This window comes from Diadema antillarum, unplaced genomic scaffold (assembly GCF_040938485.1).
Source record: "Diadema antillarum isolate AM-2024a unplaced genomic scaffold, OU_Dant_1.0 seq00000642_RagTag, whole genome shotgun sequence".
NCBI classification, from domain to species: domain Eukaryota; kingdom Metazoa; phylum Echinodermata; class Echinoidea; order Diadematoida; family Diadematidae; genus Diadema; species Diadema antillarum.
This window is the reverse complement of record NW_027271556.1, coordinates 314,617-337,692: the sequence shown is the minus strand read 5'-3', so window position 1 is coordinate 337,692 and position 23,076 is coordinate 314,617. Positions and strand designations below refer to the sequence as shown.

At 40.2% G+C, this 23,076-nt stretch overlaps 1 protein-coding gene across 1 annotated transcript; it reads right to left on the bottom strand.

The window, feature by feature from the left end:
* Positions 1-8,340: 8,340 nt before the first annotated feature.
* Positions 8,341-9,690, bottom strand: LOC139736379 (lengsin-like). Its single transcript, XM_071647134.1, has one exon. The coding sequence runs from the start codon at positions 9,688-9,690 to the stop codon at positions 8,341-8,343; it is 1,350 nt and encodes a 449-aa protein (XP_071503235.1).
* Between the last annotated feature and the right edge of the window lie 13,386 nt (positions 9,691-23,076).

Below are 23,076 nucleotides of genomic sequence, written 5' to 3'. Positions count from 1 at the left end.
ATTTACTGCAGTCAATTTAGCAGAAACGTTTATGCTGCTATTCCTTTTTTTTTTCATTTCCATTTATCATAGGTATTGTTTGCAAGCATCATAATATTTCATATTTTCGTATTCATATATTCTGATATCACCTTTGCAACATTATACTTTCAAAATATGTGTATGTGTTTATGATGCTCGATAGCATTATTTCATTCACAGATACATTAATTCTAAGTTTGTTTTGACATTAGTTAGTAGAAGGAGGTTTCAATTTACATCGTGATTATTTCTTTCATCTGTATGTTTCATTATTTTCATTTGGTGGGTGCTATATTGCGTTAATCATCATTAGGAATAAAGTTCTTGGATCAGCTCTAGCCATCAATTTGTCAAGGTTATTACCCTCAAATGCTTCTATGATTCTTTCCATGTCTTCTTGAGATATACGCCTGTATCTAACTCGTGCTGCCATGACTGGACATAAGAAAGTGAAGTGATCTATGGTACTGGTGCATGTATAGTTCTGATAACATGTATGAAAGAAGAGGGCGTTACAGAACAACAAACTTGAGTTATTTAGGGTAAAAGATACCTTTACTATATACTTAACAGTGTGTGGATGAAACAAAAATTCACATTTAAATACGCATAAATTACGGTTCTCACCTTTTCAAAATAGAAATAACATTACGCCAATTTGAATGAACATGTTTGGAATTTGACTGCCCATACGCGAAATTGAATGACTGAAATACTATTTTCCGCCAGTGCTGGCTAATTTGAATGACTGAAGAGCACGTGCCAATTTGAATGTCCGTTTTACGAATTCGAAAGGCAAATGTGCGAATTTCATTGATCGAAGTGCTAAATTGAACGAACAAGTTGCAATTTTGAATGACAGAATGTGCAGTGACGAGGATTTTCGCTAAATTGAATGAACCTTTTATCAAATGGACTGACAAAAGTGCGAAATTGGCCGGGAAACCTATACTTTTCTCATCAATGTGTGACGTCTTAAAATGTAGTTTCGAGTTTCCTCAGAATTTGCTGATGTGTGTTCTAATATTTCCTCATTCACGTACATGCATATCATTTGGTTTACATTCCCTTTTAATAGTCGTGATGAATGGAGAATTTGGAAAGGATTAACGAAGCAACTAAATGGTAACGTGAAATATAGGCCTAAGGGTAATGTATACAGTCGTGGGAAATTCTGGTTAGAAATCTTGCTGGACACTGCTTTTCTGTCAATCACGATGAATTTAAAAGATATCAGAATGAATCACGATCATAATGCTTTTCAACACCTTACTGATGATCCCTCTTGATAACAAGCCAAAATTTATATCAGTCACCTATACACCCTAACACAAGCCGACTTCTAAAAACACTTTAAAAACAAGCTATTCCTATGATTTCTAAGTCTGTACTATAATCAAGGAGGTGTAGGAACCTATGAAAATAGCTATTGAATATAGGCCTATAGTTGATTTCCGTAAAATGGATTTTCGCCTCAGAACGCATAGGAGTTCCAATAACTCAGTTTTTCAAGTTATTTCAAAATACGTGTAATGTTTCTTATAAATCCCGACAATTGGTCCTTTTCAAAAGAATATATAGGGGTGATTTTGAAAAGGCCTGACAGAATAATCAGACGACGGCCCGACGTTCCTTATGTGATATCGAGTCTGGATCGGGTGATTGCACCGTATTGCATGAGACAGCTCCCTCTGATTGGGTCGAGGGAGAAGTTCACGCGAACTATAGATAACCACCTCTCTGTGATTTCAGTGCGTTTGTGTGTGTGTGTGTGTGTGTGTGTGTGTGTGTGTGTGTGTGTGTGTGTGTGTGTGTGTGTTGGGGGGGTGATGAATGGGGGAAGGAAAATAAGAAGTTAACATAAACAGAAGAGAAGAAAATGCAATGATAATATGTTTTCAGATTTTGAAGAATGTGGAAAACACAATCATGTGCATATACCAACGTACTCCCCAGGGTCCTCGGACCGCGGCCGGCTGATGTTATAATACTCGAAATAATTGGCGGCGCAAAAATCATGATATCTGTACACCTTTGCCACAGCCTTGTCATCATTATAGACTAACACCAGCACCAACACATCGAATCACCTCTCCAATCTCTCTACCCTCTACAACCACCCCAAGATATCACAACACTGACAACTAATACAACATGATAATAATTATTTACACTCAAATAGCTTCACCATCATAAAACCGACGATAATCACAAAATCTTTACGCGCTAACAACCACATATCATAACACCGACCCTTGCATAATCTTTACACCCCTGTAATCACGTCTATAGAGATCAGTGCGTCACGTTTATGACACTGACACCCATCTTATACACTACACCTCCACATCGACTCACAATATGTATCTTTCATGCATACAACCATTATATCACATTCCTCTCGGTAAACTTCCAATCTACGCTGTATAATCTATCATCAAACTTCGACAAAGATCAGAGTAAACTACCAGTATCACCACTAACAAACAGCATGATATGAGCTCTTGCGATAGCTTTTCCGTTTACCGACGTGATCTCCTGTACGGATGGCATTTTATTGGTCATGTAAGAGCTTGGGGGTAGTACATTTGTACTGTATTCTTTTCACCTATAGATACATTGTATTAACTAGAGGTCTGAATCGTGTGCTTCCAATATTCTATCAAACAGCTTCTCTCTTTGGCAAGTCTCTTTTCCCAATTTGCCTTTCTTTTGGGACGTTGTGAGTTGTGAAACATCCGAGTACTACAATGATCACTCTGGATCCGAATACTTCTAGGCTCTGGACAGCCTTCGTGTATACCGATGCCATATATATATAAACTACAGAGGGCGTCTTGGTATCAACAACCTGTTTCATGATTAGATCCCACCATATAGGTTTTCAAATGAGGGTTACTATAGTGTCCATTAGTTATCACAGTTTAGCGGTATAATGTAGTGTTCAACCAGGGGGGCATTTCATCAACGAGTTCGTCGGAGGTTTTCACCGACAAATTTGCTATCAGCCAATCAGACGCAAGAATTTCAGTAGCTTTTAACAGTTGTCGGTGTAAATCACCGACAAAAAGTTTCATGAAACACCCCCCTGGAAGTAACTTGCACCTACGAGCAGTTACCTATCGCAAAGTGTTTGTCCAATACGAAAGTTGTTGGTACATACACGAAGATAAATCACAATAAACACGTGTTATTATAGCGCAAATCTATTATTATTAACCAAAGTAATCATGCCGTGTGGTATAAACGTACAAAATGTATAAAGTAAGCAAACATTTAGCTTATCGATACACTCTGAAATTATCACAAGATACAAAACACACAATTTACACATGACTTAGTATTTCGAAAATCCAATTCAACATCTCTGAGTACAAAAACAAAATGCAATGGTCCAAGATATTTAACAACTTTCAGAAGTCTGTTACAAGAAGGAGTAAACAAACATTGCTAGAACACGAATCCTGGCAAGTAATATTCAATTTCACAGTTTATTCTCATATTTGGTCTGTTTCTTTCTGTTTAACGACTTGCCACATGCAAGTGCGTCTTGTCTGCAGAATGTGCAACGTTTCGGAGTTGTTATTTAAACCACACAAAGAAATTGCAGTATCCAAGGGAGAGAGGTTTGTGGTAAACACCATAATGTACGTAGTCCTTGTAGGGATCGTTGCTTGGCAGAAGAAGAGGCTAGAAAGAGGAGAGTTGAGGAGGGAAATTAAGCGACATAGGAGGAGGAGGAATATGAAACAGAAAGGAGGTGAAAGAGGGAGAAGTTGAAGGTTCTAAAATCATGGAGATAAGAGAGAGAAGTGAAGTAGAAATAAAATTTCGACCGATGTATCACAAAACCAAGGGAGTGAAGCGAAGTAAGTGAACGATGTGGATTATGGAACGCCGAATCGAAACAACGGAAGGAGGTCAAAATCAGGAAGGAAAGAGATAAGTTGAGGATATATGAAACTATAGTGTAAGAGAAAGGAAAGAAAAGGAGGAATGGAAGCTAAGAAAGTTAAGGGGGGGGGGGTTGCTGTGGGAGAGAGAAACTACGTATATACATGGTGATGTCGCAAACCTCTCTCCAACATTTACTTCACCATGCAAACCTTCGAACAACAGAAATTATCATATCTGTCCATTGTAACATACATTACATTCAGGTCTCGGAATTGGAAACATGATCCTAACAGAGTACCGGGCATGTATGTTGTCCCACTGTTACGGACGATGCATTCTGCCGTCCTGTAAAGGTAAACGGAAGCAGGTCGGTAATTATTTGATTATTACTTTATTCCTATGCTTATTGATCTCTTCGTCAGGAAAGTTGTTGGAGTTCTTGATAAAAAGAAAATGATGTCCACACCCAGAATTATGCAGCACCTGTTTTCCAGTCAAACTATACATAACACGATGCTACAATTTGAAGGGTATTCATTCCCTTTTAAATTTTACATGCGGCTAAATCAATAGCAGTGCATCTTACATTCATTCCAAGACGAAGTTTAGCAAGTGCTACAAATTATACTTTTACAGTCATTGTGCAATAAATATTTGTACAAATTTGCTATCTCCTAAATATACACATTCCAAGAGCCCATGTCTATCTATCTGTACTGAGATGCAGCACAATATTGAGCAATATACATTACATATACATTGATTTCATTTGTTACCAGCCGATAAAGGTAAACATATCATAGTCAACAGTGTTTTAAAAATATAAGTCCACACTTAAATATTAGTCCTCCGCACATGCGCACATCAGTTGTGTCAAATGTTAGTAACAAGTATCAAGCTTTGTCGAGTGGTTCATTTTGAACAGTTTAGTCTTGATATTTACCAATAGAACAGAGGGATTATACATGTATCGAAAATCGATAATGGGTGATGCTTTACGACATTCATAATGAAACCAAGGTAATAAAATCAAGAGTGTGGGGGCGACCATGTTTTGTTCTGGACAAACGCGTACCACACATCTAAAAACCATGTGCATTTTACCTCAAGATATCATTGATATCGATCACGAACAGGTGGTTGCGGTTTTTTTCTTCACCGAGTGGAATGCATGACCTGGTGCATGTGTACAAACCAAGTGAAATGTGCATGCTCTTTTTTCCCCAGTCACTTCTAAAGGTAAAGTTATGCAGTTGATACAGGTGCGTCCTGCTTGTAAGAAGCATGCACAATTTACGCTTTCGTTTCCGACTACAAAATACATGTATTGCCAAAAACATTTGGTTAGCTGGTTTGGTTTCATAAGTTGGAAAACATTGATGAATTATTAGAGGGTATTACACACGACCTATTTGTGCGCCCTTTGAATCTATATCTCTTGTCACTGGTCGAAAACACATCACATGACAAGACTGTAGCCACACGAGCAGTGCCGAGTTGACAAACGAATATTTCTCGATTTAAAGGGACTACGCAATGCAAATGAATTTTGAATCGTATTAGCTCATAATACCCTGATCAGTTATGAGGCAAAAAAACAATCTAAATAATTATGTTGCCTACATTATATGATCAAATTTCTACTATTTTTCTTCAGATTACTTGTAGGCCCTATACGTCCTAAATAAACCTTCCAGACCAAGATTCTGTTGGTGACATCTTCTGTCAATCATTGGTAAAGATAGGCCTACTGATATGGCTAAAAAAGACATTAAATGCATCTTCCCCTAGACTGAGCATAACTTGCATGATACCATAGAGTGTATCATGTCAATTAGTAAAATAGAAGCATGCACGTTCCAATGTCTTTTGATAATTGTACACGTGTATTTCGTAGTCGTAGTACTTTAGTAGTGATTAATGGGTGAGGTCATTGGAAGAATCTTGCTTTGGAGGTTTTTGTGTTTGTTTTTGTGAGCGTTTACAAGTAATCTGAAGAAAATAGAGAAGAGAGCAACATTATTTCAACAGAAGGGTTGTCGGGGAAATGTCGGGGTAATTACCCTAGCTGGCTAGGGTAGAATTTGGCAAATGTAATACAGCGACAACGTCCAAGTAAAATTTTGCAGAGACCGTTTTAGAAGGCAGGGTAAAAAAAGAAATTGCCCGGACGTTGTCGCGATAACTCTGGTTTGAAAGGCTCTGTTAAAACGGGGTTTTAGTTGGTCAACTAAATGATGATCAGGTAATTCTAGATCAAGACAAGTCAACATGTATTTCTTAGGTCTTTGATATCGATCATAAACAGGTGGTTGTGGTTATTCACAGAGTGGAATGCATGACCTGGTGCATGAACAATACAAACAGGTGAAATGTACATATCGGCTCTTGGTTTTTTTTTTATTTCAGTCACTTCTAAGGGTTACGTTATGCAGTTGACACAGAAGCATACATATTTCACGCTTTTGTTTCAATTACACAAAAAATAATTTTGATTAGCTCGTTCGGTTTTAGAAACTGGAAAACAACACTGAATCTGAAGAGGATATTGCACACGACCTAATTGTGCGTCATTTCGATTGGCTGGTCATGGACACTGTAGGTACAAAAACAATGTCGACTTAAAGGGACATTCCAGACGATTTTCATAATTTCACATCATGTAGTACATAAATCAACAACTCCATGTATAGATTTGTGGAATTTATTGTTGTTCTTGAGCAGAAAAACAATACTTTGAAAAACCTTAAACAAATTACACTGAACAAGGATGATGACATAGGAGGTTCACATATTTCAGAAATGTAGCAGTGTAATTCCATTACAATACCGCTTGCTTGCGAGTTCACCTGTGTATAATTTATGCATGCCTTCTTCTTTTGTTCTGCTTCGTTGAGACCCAACTCATGCATTCTTATGGTGACTCTGCCATGTCATCATCCTTGTTCATTGCAATTTGTTCTAAATGTTGAAATTATTCTTATTCTTCATCCCAATTATCACAAATTCTGAAACTCTGCCCTCATAACTAATTTATAGTTGTTCAAATGTAAAAATCTAAAAATCATCTGGAGGTCTCCTTTAAAGATAAACATGAAAGGTGTCATACAAATTCGACTGGAACAGAGAAGTTTGCTCCACATGAGGGCGCCCTTCCATCGATGTACTCTAAGTTCTCTGCAGGATTTCTTTGCGTTACAACTCTAACTCACCAAACGAGGCGATTGCAGAAAATGACTGTGCCCGTCTGATCAAATGCGGTGCCATTTCACAAAGAACTTTGCGAATATTGCAAGTGACCAGATTTACAGTTAAACAACTACAACGACTTCAATAGTCACGGTTGATCAGATGTTGACCCTGCTGCGGCAATACGTAACTGCATTAGTCGAATGTTGCAAGAGTTACAGAGTGTGTGTCAATGTATATATAAGAAAGAAGACATTGAAAGAACATCCAGTTCGGACGGATCCATTTGATTTTATCTTGGTTTTATAACGCTTGGAAAGCGAGTATATACCAATTCGACAAGAGAGAGAGAGAGAGAGAGAGAGAGAGCATTCACAAACATTATATAGAGGTAGAAATAATAAGTGTGCTACCGTCGTAAGTTTGTGCGAGGAAAGACAGCGTAATTCAGTTCAGTACAATTGTCTTATTGTCTTGAGTGTGGATATTGTACGAAACTTGACGGCATGGTGTAGAGTAAAAAAAAAGTAGAAATATTCAACTCCAAGTAGAATATATCCCCACCATGCCAATGAGTGTCTTTAAAACAATTTGTCTGCGTCATGATCGGACACAAAGAAAAATACATAGCATGACTACGATACGGAAACAACATGAGATAGGAGTGACTGGTCACTCTGGACATTTATAAGTAGAATTAAACACGTGACCATCCAATGATAATCTCTACATTCATTATATACATTTGTGCTATGTCGAGAATAGACGATGAATCCGAGCTTAGCTGGCTCTGATACACTTGAAGTAATTGGACAACAGATGTCAAAATAAAAAAAAACGCCCTTTCCTGTTAGCGAGCTGGAGCATATTACGTAATATGCACTGTGCCTCTTCTTTTTTCTTCTCTTACCTTGTATGCATCTCTTCAATTCACTGACTTTAAAAATCTGGCCATTATATGCCCAGTTTAATTGAAAAAACTAGACGATTCCAGTCATATTTCAGGTTTGCCTATCGACTAGTTCGGCCATCAACACATCAAGAAACAACACTCAGGCAGCATAAGGGCTAAGAGTACAGTTTGGGCATACACATCTTTACTTTGTTAATGTAAAATGGAATGTTTCATATCAACCATTTCAATTATGATAAATCATTCAATTCCACTGAGTTCACTGAGCAAGTGGACCGTCAAACCATAGTTGCGTGGCGAAAGTTGCCATCGTCTCTGACTCAAAGATACTCAAAGAACATATTACGCTCCCAGTTTTCATCCTTATTGGCAGTGGCCTGGAGCGATTCATCCAGCTCCTTTCGCTTCATGGCGAAGAAGCACTTTATGAACCCGGGTCCAAGCGCTTCTCTCATTACTTCGTCCGAAACCAGTGCTTCCATTGCTGCCTCCAGATTTGTCGGGAGTTCTCTCGTTCCCGCGGGAAGCGTATCGGCGTCATAAGCGCTTCCCGGGTTCTCAGGAGGGAGCGAGAGCCCTTTCCTTATGCCGTCCATTCCTGCTATGACGGTGCCGGCTAGAAGGAGGTAGGGATTGCTGCCGCTGGCACCGATGCGGTTTTCAACGTACGTTCCTCTCGGCCCATTGAACTTAACCCGCATCGCCGTCGTACGGTTGTCGACGCCCCACGTCGCGTTGATGGGAGCAAATGTATTCGGTTTAATTCGCCTGAGACAGTTGACTGTGGGAGAGGCCAAAATCGTAAGCGCGGGAGCGTGCTCGATAAGTCCAGCAAGCCAGTGTTGCCCCACTTCAGAGAGTCTCGTGGGACTGTCGGGGTCGTAGAGGAGGGGTTCCTTTGTCGTCGAGTCCCAGAGCGAGTGACAGAAGTGGGAGGAGCACCCGCTTCTGTCGAGCCAAGGTTTGGACATAAAGGACGCCATGTAGCCGTGCTGCCGAGCTATCTCCTTAACGGATAACTTATATGTGTGAGCGTTATCTCCCGCACGCAGGCCGAAGGAGGGCCGATAAGTAATTTCAAGCTGTCCGGCACCTCCTTCACCTTCCGCGCTCTCGATGTCCACCCCGACCTTCGGTAGATCCCGCATCATTTGGTGAAGCAGTTTCGTGTCCGTGTATGTCCGTAGCGTCGACAACAAATTTGCGTCCTTCGTTAGGGGTTTCCGCGTTTCTGTGTCGACGACGTAGAACTCGTATTCGTGGGCTGACAGGAGGGAGTACCCCATTTCCTCCAGTTGTTGCAGCTGATTCCGGGCAATGAGGCGAGGATCGACCATGAATGGCTTGCCATCGACGACGGGTTCCATCAATATGCGCGCTGTGTTCTCACACCACGGCAACACCTGGAATGTTGTGAAGTCTGGGAACATGAGGACGTCACCGTAGCCGACCTCGCGACACAGTCCGCATCCGTACTCGTCGGCGCAAGAACCGGCCGGGTCGAAGGCGTACGTGGCCATTGGCATGAACAGACCCGACCTCGCCGTCCTCTCGACGTGGCGGGCGGGAATCGTTCTCGAGCGAGCGATGCCGTACACGTCGGAGATCTCCATGCGGACGAACTCGATGTTGTGCTTATCGATAGCATCTAGCACCGATGCCAGACTCATGGTGAAATTCGGTTGTGCTTACGACTGCCAGAACAGAATCTACATTAACGAAACAACAATAATGATATAAGATTAAGGACGTGGCATAATTTCTACATGGAATCTCAGAAAATACATTTTCCATATTTTGAGATGAGTTATACAAACGAATTCAAGCATGTGCCGAGATAAAACACATACCAAATTCATATTCAAAATCGCAGTGACACAGACGAGGTATAGCGGGTAATTGAAATCTACTTAAGGAAAAAAAAAGAGATTTAAGATATTTTGTTTTCTTTACTGTCCATGTAACATGCACATTACGATTATATTCAGACATTATTTTTACACCGTTAGCATACTAGTGTCATATTCTCAAATTATGTAGATACGGGTTTCTCTGTCGTCTTTAAAGAGTGTTATACGACTGAAAAAAGTTCCGATGTTCTGTTTCCCTCTAACTTTGTTTCCACTTTTTGGGCATTTTTTTGTCACTTTAAGTAGTCATAAAATGTCGTCTTTAGCTGTAGTAGAACCTGATCGATATACGATTATTGCAGACCTGCATACTGTATAAAACAAGAGTCTGTGTTAGTACGTCACTTCTTGCTATCCGCACGATTGTCATGTCGATAAATTCTTAGAAAGCCGTTCTTAAATGAGAGGTGGGGGTACATGAATATGAAACAGGGTTGTTCCCGTCATCTTCTGCTAAAGTATATTCCTTACTCTAATGTAAAACAGTCCAAAGAAATCAATGAAAAGATCACTATGCATTTCTTAAACCGACACAAGTGAATAATCCTATAACCTTGAAAGTGTCGATCTGAAATCGAATTGCTCACACACATTATTAATACCATCTAGATTCTGTTGACCACTGTGCACACCACACACGAAGGATCGATGTGAGGGAAATGTGTTGATACCATGGCAACTAACTAATGTCAGCACGGGTCTAGAGACACAACATCAAAGCTCGTTATGCCTAATACAGTGTATCTACCGTTGTACTTTGGAACACAGCTCTGATCTGCGTCACACACAACCATAAGTAGACGGCTAGGCCTATACGGTTGTTATGTGAGTTACCACGACGCTGAGGTATTTGCGCTTTGATGGGATCTCTGAAACGATACAGTCATGTTGGACGAGCAAGTATCTTGGGCGTTGGAGTAAAAAAAAAATGTAGAAAGCAATTTCCATCCAGAAATTATCAAGAAATTTGCAAATTGATGATGACCTTGTGAGTGAAAGTATCTTGAGACTTTCGAGAGGGTCGTTTTCACCAACACTTGAAGTCCATCCGTAGGCCCTATTTGAGTTAAATTCTGTGCATTGACAAAAGGCATTTTTTTAGCTTTACCCTCATCAAACACTTGTACGAAAATAACACATTGTTTGATGTATAGTGAACGTGCAAAGGGGCTATGAAACATAAGATGAAGGCTTAATGGTCAAGCTTTTGATCGATTCAATGATTTGGGAACATGCTATTTATGGGAAATTTGTAGTAGGCCTATACTGCATGTTTCGTCACAGACATCTATGCATATGTATAATGCATCCTGGGTCTGTTTTTTTTTCTTATATTACTAAAGAAATACGATAAAGAATAATATGGGCGACAATGATACCATCTGCAATGCAGAGTACACCTTAATATTCTCTTCATAAAGTGTACTGTATCATTCATGGGATTTATCAAGATACTGCCAGTGGGTTCAATTGCCTTACATACATCATTTGTATAGCTTTTTAACCCTCTACATACCAGGGACCTTTGACGGTGTGTGTACAACGCTGTAAATGTTGTTTTCTGGGCCAATCGACATTCAAAGTACACAGACGAGGGTTAAGCAAAATATCAAGGATGATGACCTACTGCAGTGTTAGGGTTTCTTTTAAGATGAGCACTCTATCCGTACTTGACGACCCAGACTATAAACTAAGGTGGCTAAAACCCCATGGTATTCAGTGATTGATTTCAACGGAGGTCACTGTATAAAACGGCTTCCAAACGCCAGAAAGAAAGAGCGAAGGTTTTACTGGCAGAGCTCGACAAAGGGTTTATATATACCAGCACAAATGCAGTGCAGATAATTGTAGCACCATAATAATTACAAAATATTCTTCGAGCTTGCCCTCAATGATCCTATAACTTAAAGGGAAAAGGGAACGATTGTGTTTGGCAAGCCTATGTTCTGTTCCGAGGAATGACCTCTCGTTTGTATGATTTTTCCATCTTTCGCTATGAAGTTCCATTGTTATTCATTGTGACCTAAAGCCTTAGTAAGGGACTTTGTTAACTGGCCTCGTCAGTAACAGTGGCTAGCGCACCCAAGGTTTAGATGTTTGTAGCTTTACTCTTCTCAGACAATCTCTGTATTTTGTCTCGCGTTTCTTGATTATCTTCTTCTTCTTTTTAAATTGGTTGATTTCTCTCTCGGGAACAGACAAAAAAAGGTGCGCTTGGCAATCCATGTCTTGTTCCGTGCATTCATAAGCGAATCAACACTTCGCTGCTTTGAGCAGACTCGGTTTCATGCCACGAAATTTGGAAATCTCGCAGCCGTATAGGCCCTACAGAACAGACAGCACCGACGGCAATCAAAGCTAGATAAATATTCAGTCCAGCACTCATATCGCGCAGATGATTCGAGTAATTTGTAACGTACGAAAAAAAAAAACTTCTATGAAAAAGAAATTACCACTTTCAATGTTCACTTTAAAATCAAGGGTACGCAGTAACTCCATGATACAAATCAATTCTCTTTATTTCACAAAACATTTCGATCGTAATCGCTCTCATCACATCTGACATAACCCCTAATCGAATGAGAACCATACGGAAAGAACGGAGAAAAAAAAAACAGTTGAACAAAACAAAACAAAAACCCCAAAACACGAGTTGAAAGGGTACGCATGTATTATCACTACCCAAGCCACAAGAGAATGACCAACTACTCTCGTACGTTGTGGGCTTACAATATGCACCTGCCGTTCTACCCATCCATGAATATGGCGATTATACATGAGGTGTGGATAGGTTGTATCCCATTACACAGAAAACCTGCCTACAGAGCCAGCAGACCGTTAAAACGCTCTGACTGGAATTAAGAAAGAAAAAAAAATAGAAAAAAGTTGCGTGTTTCAGGAGTAATTACAGATCCCAATTAATCTTGACCATGCACAGTTAGCTCCATTTGAAACGCAACAAATAATAACGTGAATACATTATAGGTATCTTCGTCGAGCATCGGGTAAGAAAACATGTTTTACATGTCTTTCTTGCCTGTAGCGAACACACATACACACACGCACACTGACACAACTAATAATTTGATAACGTAGTATTTGGCTCCATTTCCTTCAAAACATAAGAAAACAAAACAAACAAAAAGACAAGATGGAAAGAAAATTGTGGCAAAAGAATTCATCACGTCATATCATTATGAGTGATAATAATTATGACAAAAATTTGATGGCAACAAAAGCATACATGTACTACCTTGATGCAGATCAACCGGAATCAATGTATGTACAGGAGAGTGAGGAAAGAGACCCACAGTGACGCCCTAAATAAGTTTTGGTCAGAATGTACAGCAAAAGCACTCGTCTCCAGGTACTATTCAGCTTGAAAGGGACTCGAGCCTGCATACATGACGTGCACAAAACGATAAAAGAACCATACAACATATACCTCAGAATGTGAGCTCTTTTGATAGTTGGGATCTGACGGTCGGTGTTCAGCCGTTCGCACCTTGCTGGCGAGTTCTGAAAGGCGCTCCTCTTTTGAATTGTGTTCTCAATCTTTTTTTTTTTTCACTAGAGAGAATAGGTGTCGGAACTCGGTGGGAAGCCCCTGGGAAATTCGCATTGACCCTTTTTCTTGCTCGGTATATCTCGGGAAGAAATGAAGTACATAATAAGGTAGGTAACAAAGCGGACAGCACAGCACATTCAGAATGCATGATGAAAGGAAAGGAACATGCTCTATTTCCATGTCCGTTCAATATCATAAATAATTATTGTGCAATTTACTGCGCATCATCGTGATTTTATAAAATTGCATAATACTGTAATGTATGAAATCATTATCCGCATACATGATAGCTATTGAGCCTGAAGCTTTCAACTAGATCTTATTATTAATCGCATGAAGTCAGAAAATGACTAGAAGTACCTTGTCAAACCAATACGAAGTGACACAATAATCCGCAGTTCTGATTTGGAATGTAGCGGCGTTGCACAATGTGGTACAGCCCACGCAACATCGAGACGGGTTTGAAACAATTATGCTCATGGCGTTTAGCACGGTCATGTTCACATTTATGTAACAAGCGTAAAAGGCTTCGCCGTGAGCACGCATTGCATGAATGTGAGCCTCCCCCCCCCCAAAAAAAAAAAAATAATAATAATAACAACAACGAACCAGAAAAGCTAAACAGCGGCACTGTGCTTTATCGTGTGTGCTGTCGGATTTAACGCGAGATGAATGCACTAATCCAATATGGAAATTCTCTATGTGGTTCTCCCGTGTATACGAAATCATCTGTTAGCCCCTCTAACAAAACATGGCGCCCCAAATAAATGCTCTGATTGCCAGTGTAGAAAATATGTCTCATGAGATTCTTGGAGTGTAGTAAACCTCCTCTACTCCCATTGAATTCCTCCGCATTGCTTCCCGCCCTGCACATTTCGTCGGAAAACAATTACTTCCATGACCCGAAAGCTGCAAGTTAATAGCATGTCATCCCTCCAAGTCCATTTCCATAACTGTATCCAAAATTTTCTTTCATCTGCATTAAATAATGCAGTTTGCTGTTAACATTCATAGGCCTACTGACTATGAATGAACATTGAGGGCGAAACACATAATTTAAATAGTTATGATAAATTCACAATGTCCGATGCAAATACCAACCCATCTTTACAGTGTAAACCGTTCATTTCCACTTAAAACAAACAAGAGAAAATCCCATCAGCGATTGATTTTCCTTACTAGGTATATACGCGCTACAAAGATGGTGTTATCCCTTCGACTTCTCACAACCCGTAAACCGATGAAGACTCACTCGAGTGATTGAGGAGAGGCGGTAGATGGAACTGCGAAGCCAGCACCGCGCCACAGAAATTGTAGGAAATATTGATACCTCGATGAATTCCCTCAAGGTCTGTGTCAGATCAGATTTATTCCCTTAACTTGGTTCATGCGTTAGCAGCCCCTCTGTAAGACGCCGCTCCTAGATTGATCATCACAGTCAATTTCCCCTCCGTGAAGAGCCAGGCGTAATGCGAGCAATATGATAAGTTGGTATTCACGACGAATCGGAGCTACATGCAGACTTGGGATTCATTCAAAACACAGTTCGCCCTTCGTCGCTGAGCTGTTATCTATTTCGCCACAGTTTCTGCGAAGCCCAGGGGCGGCCAGCCAGGGATCAAAATTTCATTTGCAACGATCGCGGAAGACGACGAAACGGGGAGTCATACATCAGCAAAGGCACGATTCTAAACTGGTCGAGCGAGAACTTCCAAATTGGTACTTATCATATCCATATCACGGCGCCACCACATAGGAAGGAAACGCGCACCTTGCATGGCCGAGGTTATTTGAACAGAAAAAGAAGAAGGGGAATATAAAGAAAACACCGAGACTCTAAAAGCTCATCACGACGCGGAAGCAAAACAATGATCACTGCGTTGCGAAGAAGAACATCAATTAGACGAAACTATACAAGCACTCTCTTCATTGACATTCCACATACACGCTCCGCGCTGTTATGAAGCCCTAGCATACGCGTCAACACAGCAAAGCACCTTACGTCTCAGCTTCGTTATCTGCAGTAACGATGTTCATGTCCTTCACCAACAATAATCTAATATCCCGGTTAATCTTAAACAGATACATCGGGGGGTTTTAAATGAAAGCTATGTATTTTTCCTCTCTCTTCCTTTCTTTCTCTCTCTTTTTCTCTCAATCCCACCCCTTCTCTCTCCTCACACTTGCCGTAGAGCACATGGACTGCTTCACACTGCAATAATTTACAAGTCCTCTCCTAACTTCCGGCTCCTCCTCTGCATAACCATTCGAGAGCAGACGACCGCTGTACACGGCGCGCGGGTAAAGAGAGTCTGTTCAGTTCTCTTATTTGCACCTCGAGATCAAGTCACTGCAATCGATGGTTAATATTTCCTCCGCCTTCTGCGAGACGTATTGAACTCGACGTTCTCCGCTCGAGTGTCGGTTTCGCATGCTCTAAAATTCGATGCGCTCGACCTCCCATCCAATTGCCGCTCGATAAGAGAAGCCACAACCCAACGGTACGTGGCCAGCCAATGAGAATGCGGCAGGGTGCCGAAAAAGCGCCACATCGCTGTCTGTGCGGCGCACACAGCTAGCTATACACACAACGGCGGGCACTAATTTTCAATGCAATTTAGATGCTTATAATCTGATGTGACGTCCGACAGCCGCGTTCTTTCCGTCTTGGCAAACGTTAAATTCTCCCAAGAGGAAAGTAAGCTAGTTTGAAACGTGCATGGCATGAACAACGAGCAGACATTCTTGTAGAATAACGCAGGAATGTGTACTGTTCACATGGACGAAACAAAATAAGATAACGTAGTTTTCTCTGCATTTCTTTTGGCGCCACTGAAGAGAAGGGATTCTATCTACGAGTATACTGCGGCGGGAAGGCGTTCGATGGTGAAGGCTAGTTCCAATATTGATGCTAGATACAAACACGTCACCTGTGCACACATACTGCTGTTGTTCGGCATGCTATTATGGGGGGGGGGGGGAAGGGAGCGTGGAATTTTAACAGCTGAAAAGAGTTGAAATAGGGCATAAAACCATTGTCTATACACTATCTACTTTTGATATGAAAGAAGCATCAAACACGAAGGATATATCACATGGACTTATCTAATCATTTTCGAAAGTATCAATGTGTGCCTCTTGAAACAAGAATATAAAATGTAGATTACTATGCATATGTATACAAATATATGCATTATAATATGCATAGGAATAAGTCTATTTCTTTACATATTAATCTCGAATTCCTGTTCAAACTGCAGGGTTGGATTTTTCGGGGATTTTTTTTTCCGCTACAGTTTTCCTTTGTCTTATCTGTTATAGTGTACACGTTGTTACAGAGTGGCGCTTAATTTCGATCACTGCCAGAACTCTGATCACAGTCATGAGATGATTTAAAAGTACTCTATCAAGTCTCAAGCTGGACGATTTGGATACATTTTCGCGGCATCCTAATCTAGCTAAACCGAGAAACGATATTTTCTTCGCATATACTCGGAGATTGTTCGTATACAAAACTGACAGGACGAAATTAGGTCTTCCGTATCGTTCGATTCTACAAATGCCATCACTTACCTATATCCATAACTATTGCGTCAGACTTGCGTTCAACTGTGTTGTAAGGTTAAACATGGGAAGAAGAGAGAGATCTCAAAAAGATATATTCCCCCTCCCAAAAATTAAAGAGAACATAACCGTTATTTGATGCACTCTATGTGTGCGCTTGTGAGTGCGTACGTGTGGGTATGTGCGTATGTGTACACACGTACAATATTATTCATAAACATATTACAATATTATGCATCATGCATAATTGTATCATTATTATTAGGCCTATACATGACAGTGTATGTGCGTGTATACGCGGTATAGATATTCTAAGATGTGATATGTCAGCCTCACGACTTTTATCTTTATGAGTCAGCTTCCCATCCCATGGTTTCAGAGTACTTCATGGCCGTGCCTTATAGAAATTGAAAGGATAATTCTTCAAAGATGTCAAATCAGCGATCGTATAATGTATGAGGCTGCAAATTCCTCGAGAAGTAGAGCATATTACTAAAGTACGCAATTGGAGTAGAGTGACCAATTTCACACATTTCGGGAGTCCATTGCAATTCGCCGAGATATCTTGGGGCCTGAAAGCGAGCATTTACTTTGTCCTCTGGCCGCCTTTAAAGTGGAACGACTTACAGAAACACCAAATCATTACCATTCGGTTGCCATGGGAACGAGGCACCCATGCGTGCCACTAAACGGGGCTCCTCCGGTCTCTTGGGATGACTGGAGGAGAAATGAATCATGATATTATCAAGGTGAGATTTGTAATTACGACGGTCGTGATTAGATGTTAATGCAATTTTGGGATCTATACCTCACTGGTTTTTATGGGTAATACCATGGAGCTACATTAGCTCCATACGTGGGTATGCATCCATGCTACACTCCATTCGCGTCACAGCAGTTGTGGGAGTGTGTGTGTGGGGGGGGGGGGGACCCTCAGGTAACCCTAATACGCTGTTCTAAACCCTCCTCGCATTTGATATTTAATATCTCTGAGAAAAAAGCAGGATGTTCAAAGCATTGCTGTCACGTCTCGTAGGTTGCTGCATGTAGTGGTGTATCGGGGGGGGGGGGGGGAGGGGCAAGGGGGGCACGTGCCCTGGGCGCCACTCCTTGGGGGCGCCAAAAACGAAAAAAAAATGTTAATAATTACTTGAATTATCAACCATATATTGAGGAGAATCCCGTAAATTTATTTCCTATATACGAACATGTTAAGAAAATGCTCACACTTATTTGTAAGTTTTAGCAAGATTTGAATTTAATTGTCGCATGATCTGTTATTTTCTTTACAGGGCAAGCCACCATATAACAGTCTGCCAGCATTGTATGATTTACAATACAACGAACTATGAGATAAGTGCAATGTTTCCTACACAGAAATATACAAATTTCGGCTCACTAGCTCGTATTAATTTAGAGTATTTTATCAAGTCCTCAGTTTGTTGGTATAAATCGTTATCTATAAGGCCGTCACTATATCTTGATTAGAATTGTAAGATTTAATAACAAAAAAAAAATGACAAGAATTCCACGTTTTGTAAGCAGCTAAGCTGAAATACAAAAATGTTCGGCTCGCTCGCTGCGCTCGCTCGCCAAACTTTATCAAAATTTATTACATTTAAATCACCCTCAAAAGACCCCTTTTAAGTGCTTGAAAAAGCATATCATGTGGACTTTTTTTAAGTCCCTGCCGGGATGGGGTTGAGGTTGAACTCTTTTTCAGAAATTAGGGGCGCAATTTTCGCGCTTGCCCCGGGCGCCCGGGCGCCCGGGCGCCGTTTTCTCTAGATACGCCACTGCATGGCTGCATGCACAAGCGCCATGCTAAAATTACAATAATACAATTTGAAATCGAAAAGTGGCGTCGTCACAATAATTACCGTGACCATTACCATACTTGCTCCTTAAACGTACTTGTGTAATTAGCCACAAAAACCTCCAAAACGAAGTACAGAAATAACAAAATAACACGAGTTGTATAGTTTTAGAAATGCCATCAAGTAGAGCATTTTCAACAAGGACTATACCATGATTGCCCGGAAAAAGAAAAATGTTTTCAGAACCAGTCACGCAGGGGAATGCCACGCAAGCACAAATAATCAGTTCAGGGTACTGATATCACTGCAACAACAATAATGCCTGCTGTCATACGGTTTCCTTCCAGGAACAATCAGTGGGGGGCATTTCATGAAGCATTTTTGTCCGACAACTTGTCGGACAAATTTGCTCTCAGCCAATCAGATGAAAGGATTTCAGTAGCTTTTAACATTTTGTCAGACGAAATATCTGACAAAACGCTTCATGAAATGCCCCCTGAATCCTTGACAGACAATGCATACTGTATTCTGTTAAGATGCCTTGTATCAAGATGATAATTATGATGTTCATTTTGTCTTCTCATAAGCAAGTCAGGCGTTCACTATCATCCAAGGGCCTACAAACCCTGTACACTTTGAATGCTTTTCTTGAAACATGCACAACTATTGACGTTATCCCCACCACTACCATCATTACTACCACTTCTACTATGCTACTACTACTTCTACTATAAATGCTATACTACCACTACTAGTATATGATACTTTGCGAAGTCCGATACTATATCGGACTTATATCGGGCTTCGCTAAGTATTAAAGTAGTAGTAGTAGTAGTAGTAGTAGTAGTAGTAGTAGTAGTAGTAGTAGTAGAAGTAGTAGTAGTAGTAGTAGTAGTAGTAGTAGCAGTAGAAGTTGTAGTATTAGTAGCAGTAGCAGCAAACACACAATGACGCCATATCATTATTTATGTTCAACGCAAGAATTCGCATGTCTACTCAGACATTTTACCATATGATATTCGTGTAGCTCCGTAGTGTTTTTCTTTCTCGCAGGTGGTGATAACTTGAATTTCCTTTGTTTTTTTCTGTAACTGATAGCGGAAAAAATAAACCAATGTAAAAAAATATCAACGCCTTTTTGGTGACAAAGTAGAAAAGTGCAAGCTGCATTTAGTGTGTTGTCAAAATTGAATGATATCGAATTCCATTTATACCCACGTCACTCGTTTGTCTATGTTAGCAGTATTGCATATCTCTGGTCAATTTTTGCATTGTAACCATGTATCGAATTACTGAAAATGTTTATACTGTGTTGAAATAATCAAGTAAAAATGCATATCATATGCCACTATTAAATGTTCTGATTTGAGAGGATTTGTTGATCTGACATTCGCTGAAATTCAATATTGTTTATGATTATCATACAAAGGCAGACACTAGGTCGTTGTTTGTTTGTTTTTTTTTGTTTGTTTTTTGTTAAGTCTCGGAGTATTTGAAGAACTCTCGCATGGTTTCCTTCGAGAAACCCGGATAACCACTACAGCACAATCCATGCTTGTTATGCAAGCATTGAAATACTAACGCACAACACTTTGTCCTAACCCACACAAAACCAAACCAAAAGAAACCAAGCAAAACACAGGTGATTCATCGCACATTGTGTAATCGATCCTTAAAAACAAAACTTTCTGGGCAATATAAGCCCACACACTTGAAGTTCCTTCACTGTTGTGATCTCCACTGTAATAAGTCAGTTCGTTTTAAAAAATAGTTACTACACACTTTGCGCATTATGAGCAGAAACGGTCAATATTGTGATCAAGAAGGCATGGTGGTCTTTAAATTCGTTGAGATAAGTATGTGATGTAATGATCATATTCATGTAAATCTTATAAATGCTGCCCACCACCCGTCCACCTGACAGCAACAAGATGAATTAAGACGATACATTTTGACAATGATTATATATAAAGTTTTAGTGCATGATGTATTGCATTCAGTACAATACATGTACTATGAATTATGGGTGCTTCCCTAAGGGTTCTCTAATACATTGGTGTGCCATTCTGGTCACCATGCTCTACACAAGTTCTATTGTTCAAACATAGATTTCATAGTCAGGCAAGCATACGCATTTTGTCGCTTTGACGAGTGAAGTACCTATATTAGTGAATGAGAAACAAAAAGAGTAAGGTCATTTGGGAAAAGGGTATGCACATGAGCTAATTACGAACTGGCTTATTCACAACCACAGGTCGGTCTATAACTTCCGGACAGGATCTTGGTCTCGCGACACGATTATTATCGCCATTACTTTCGCTTTGTTGTGCTACCGTTGCTGTTATACAGCACGGAGGTCGCTTGACCATTGTCTTCAAAAGCTGGGACAAAGTTTGAAGCTTTCGGTGTTTTGCAGGGCATGGCTTCGGTGGTTAACGAACAAAAATAATGTCTCATTGTGGCTGTAAGCGGAAACAGAGGGAAAAAAAAACCACCGACGTATACGAGTCCTCTCTTGCATGTACAATGTAGAATATACCTTCAATAATGTCTACAAAGTCCATCTATTCGCAGATGGCATATAGAACATCACAACATCACGTGTTGAATCTCAAGTTCAAAGGAGCTATAAAATGCAAATGCATGTTGACTTGTATCGATGCGTGACACCGTCCGTTTAATATCACAATACGTGGCTATCATCACTTTCATGACGATTGTCAATGACCCCTTCATATACCGTTTAACTTGAGGATCGAGAAAGCAGATTTTGTCCATCATGTGCACATGCATGATTGTGTTGTACCACGTGGTTCTATAATCCATTTCTTACGGTTAACAGAAGCATCTTCTAATCATCAAAGAAAACAAGAAGAAGAAGAAGAAGAAGGAGAGGAGGAAACAGTCTTTTGTCATCTCTTTAGAGTTTCATCTCGTATAACCGTACAAAGGACGTGAGAACTACGCTGTCTTGCCGTTTCAGCATTTGTGTCTAGATGTGCACATTCACAATGCTGTTGAGCTGCCATATGACCAATTATCATTCGGATTATCAAGTGAAGATAGTCATATAGCTTCGGGGACAAAACGCTCACATGATTGTGTATGCATTCCTGTATAGAGATTAAAACTAGGCCTTGACCGGCTTCTTTATCAACGCCGTAACACAAAACACAAGACGGTGACCGGTCAGTTCTGTTGACGTATATACCAGTGTTTCCTGTAAAGGCCAACTCGTGCCTTTTGGAGAGTATTTGTAATTTTGAACATCGAGTGATTAGTGCTGCATTTTTTTTCTTTTGTAATGACGAGGACATTTTGTACGAAGTGAAAATTATACTGGACAATAAAACTGTGATAGTTTTTCTTTTATGCAGGCCTTTAAAGGGGTGCTGTTCGTTGTTTCGAAAGTTCGCTATTCCGAAGGTTCGTTATTCCGAAGGGTCGTTGATCCGAAACACGCAAATTCCCTATATCGACAGGTTCGTTAATCCGAAAATGAAAAAGGGTTCGTTAATCCGAAAATTTGTGGCGTTATTCCGAAGGTTCGTTATTCCGAAAATTGGTTAATCCGAAAATGAAATTCGGAACAATGAACCTTCGGAATAACGAATCTTAGGAATAAAGAGCCTTCGGAATAACGAACCTTCGGAATAACGAGCTGCAACCCTTTAAAGTACTTTTTCTAATTAGCATGCGTGTTTTGTGTGTGTGTGTGTGTGTGTGTGTGTGTATGTGTGTGTGTGTGTGTGTGTGCGTGTGTGTGTGTGTGTGTGGTAGTAATTGGGAAGAGGATGGGTTCCCCATAGCGACTCTCGAGTAAGATATTTTCTCAAATATTTTCTTTATATACAGTCTTCTATAGCTCGAGCTACAGATGCAAGAGCGTCTCGGAAAATAATATGTAAAAATACAGACTGTAGAGAGCCGTTCCCGTACATGTATAAACAGTTGATATAGCAGGCCCTTTTGGGGGAACTGACATGTTGCAGAAGATGGTCGTTATTTAAAGTATAATACTAAAGTAATAAACTGCTTTTTCTTTGTCCTCTTTCTTTGGAAAACATGGGCAAAACCGCCAAATGCAATCGCAATTAAGCCTCGTATAGGATAATTCTGTCATTTTGCTGTGAGCATTAGCTGTCACTTCAATTGCATGGGGAATATCAGCGCAAATGTCATTGAGCGAGATTTTGC

Excerpts from the sequence above, each read along its gene's own strand:
- LOC139736379 (XM_071647134.1), bottom strand. The coding sequence starts at position 9,690 with ATGAGTCTGGCATCGGTGCTAGATGCTATCGATAAGCACAACATCGAG.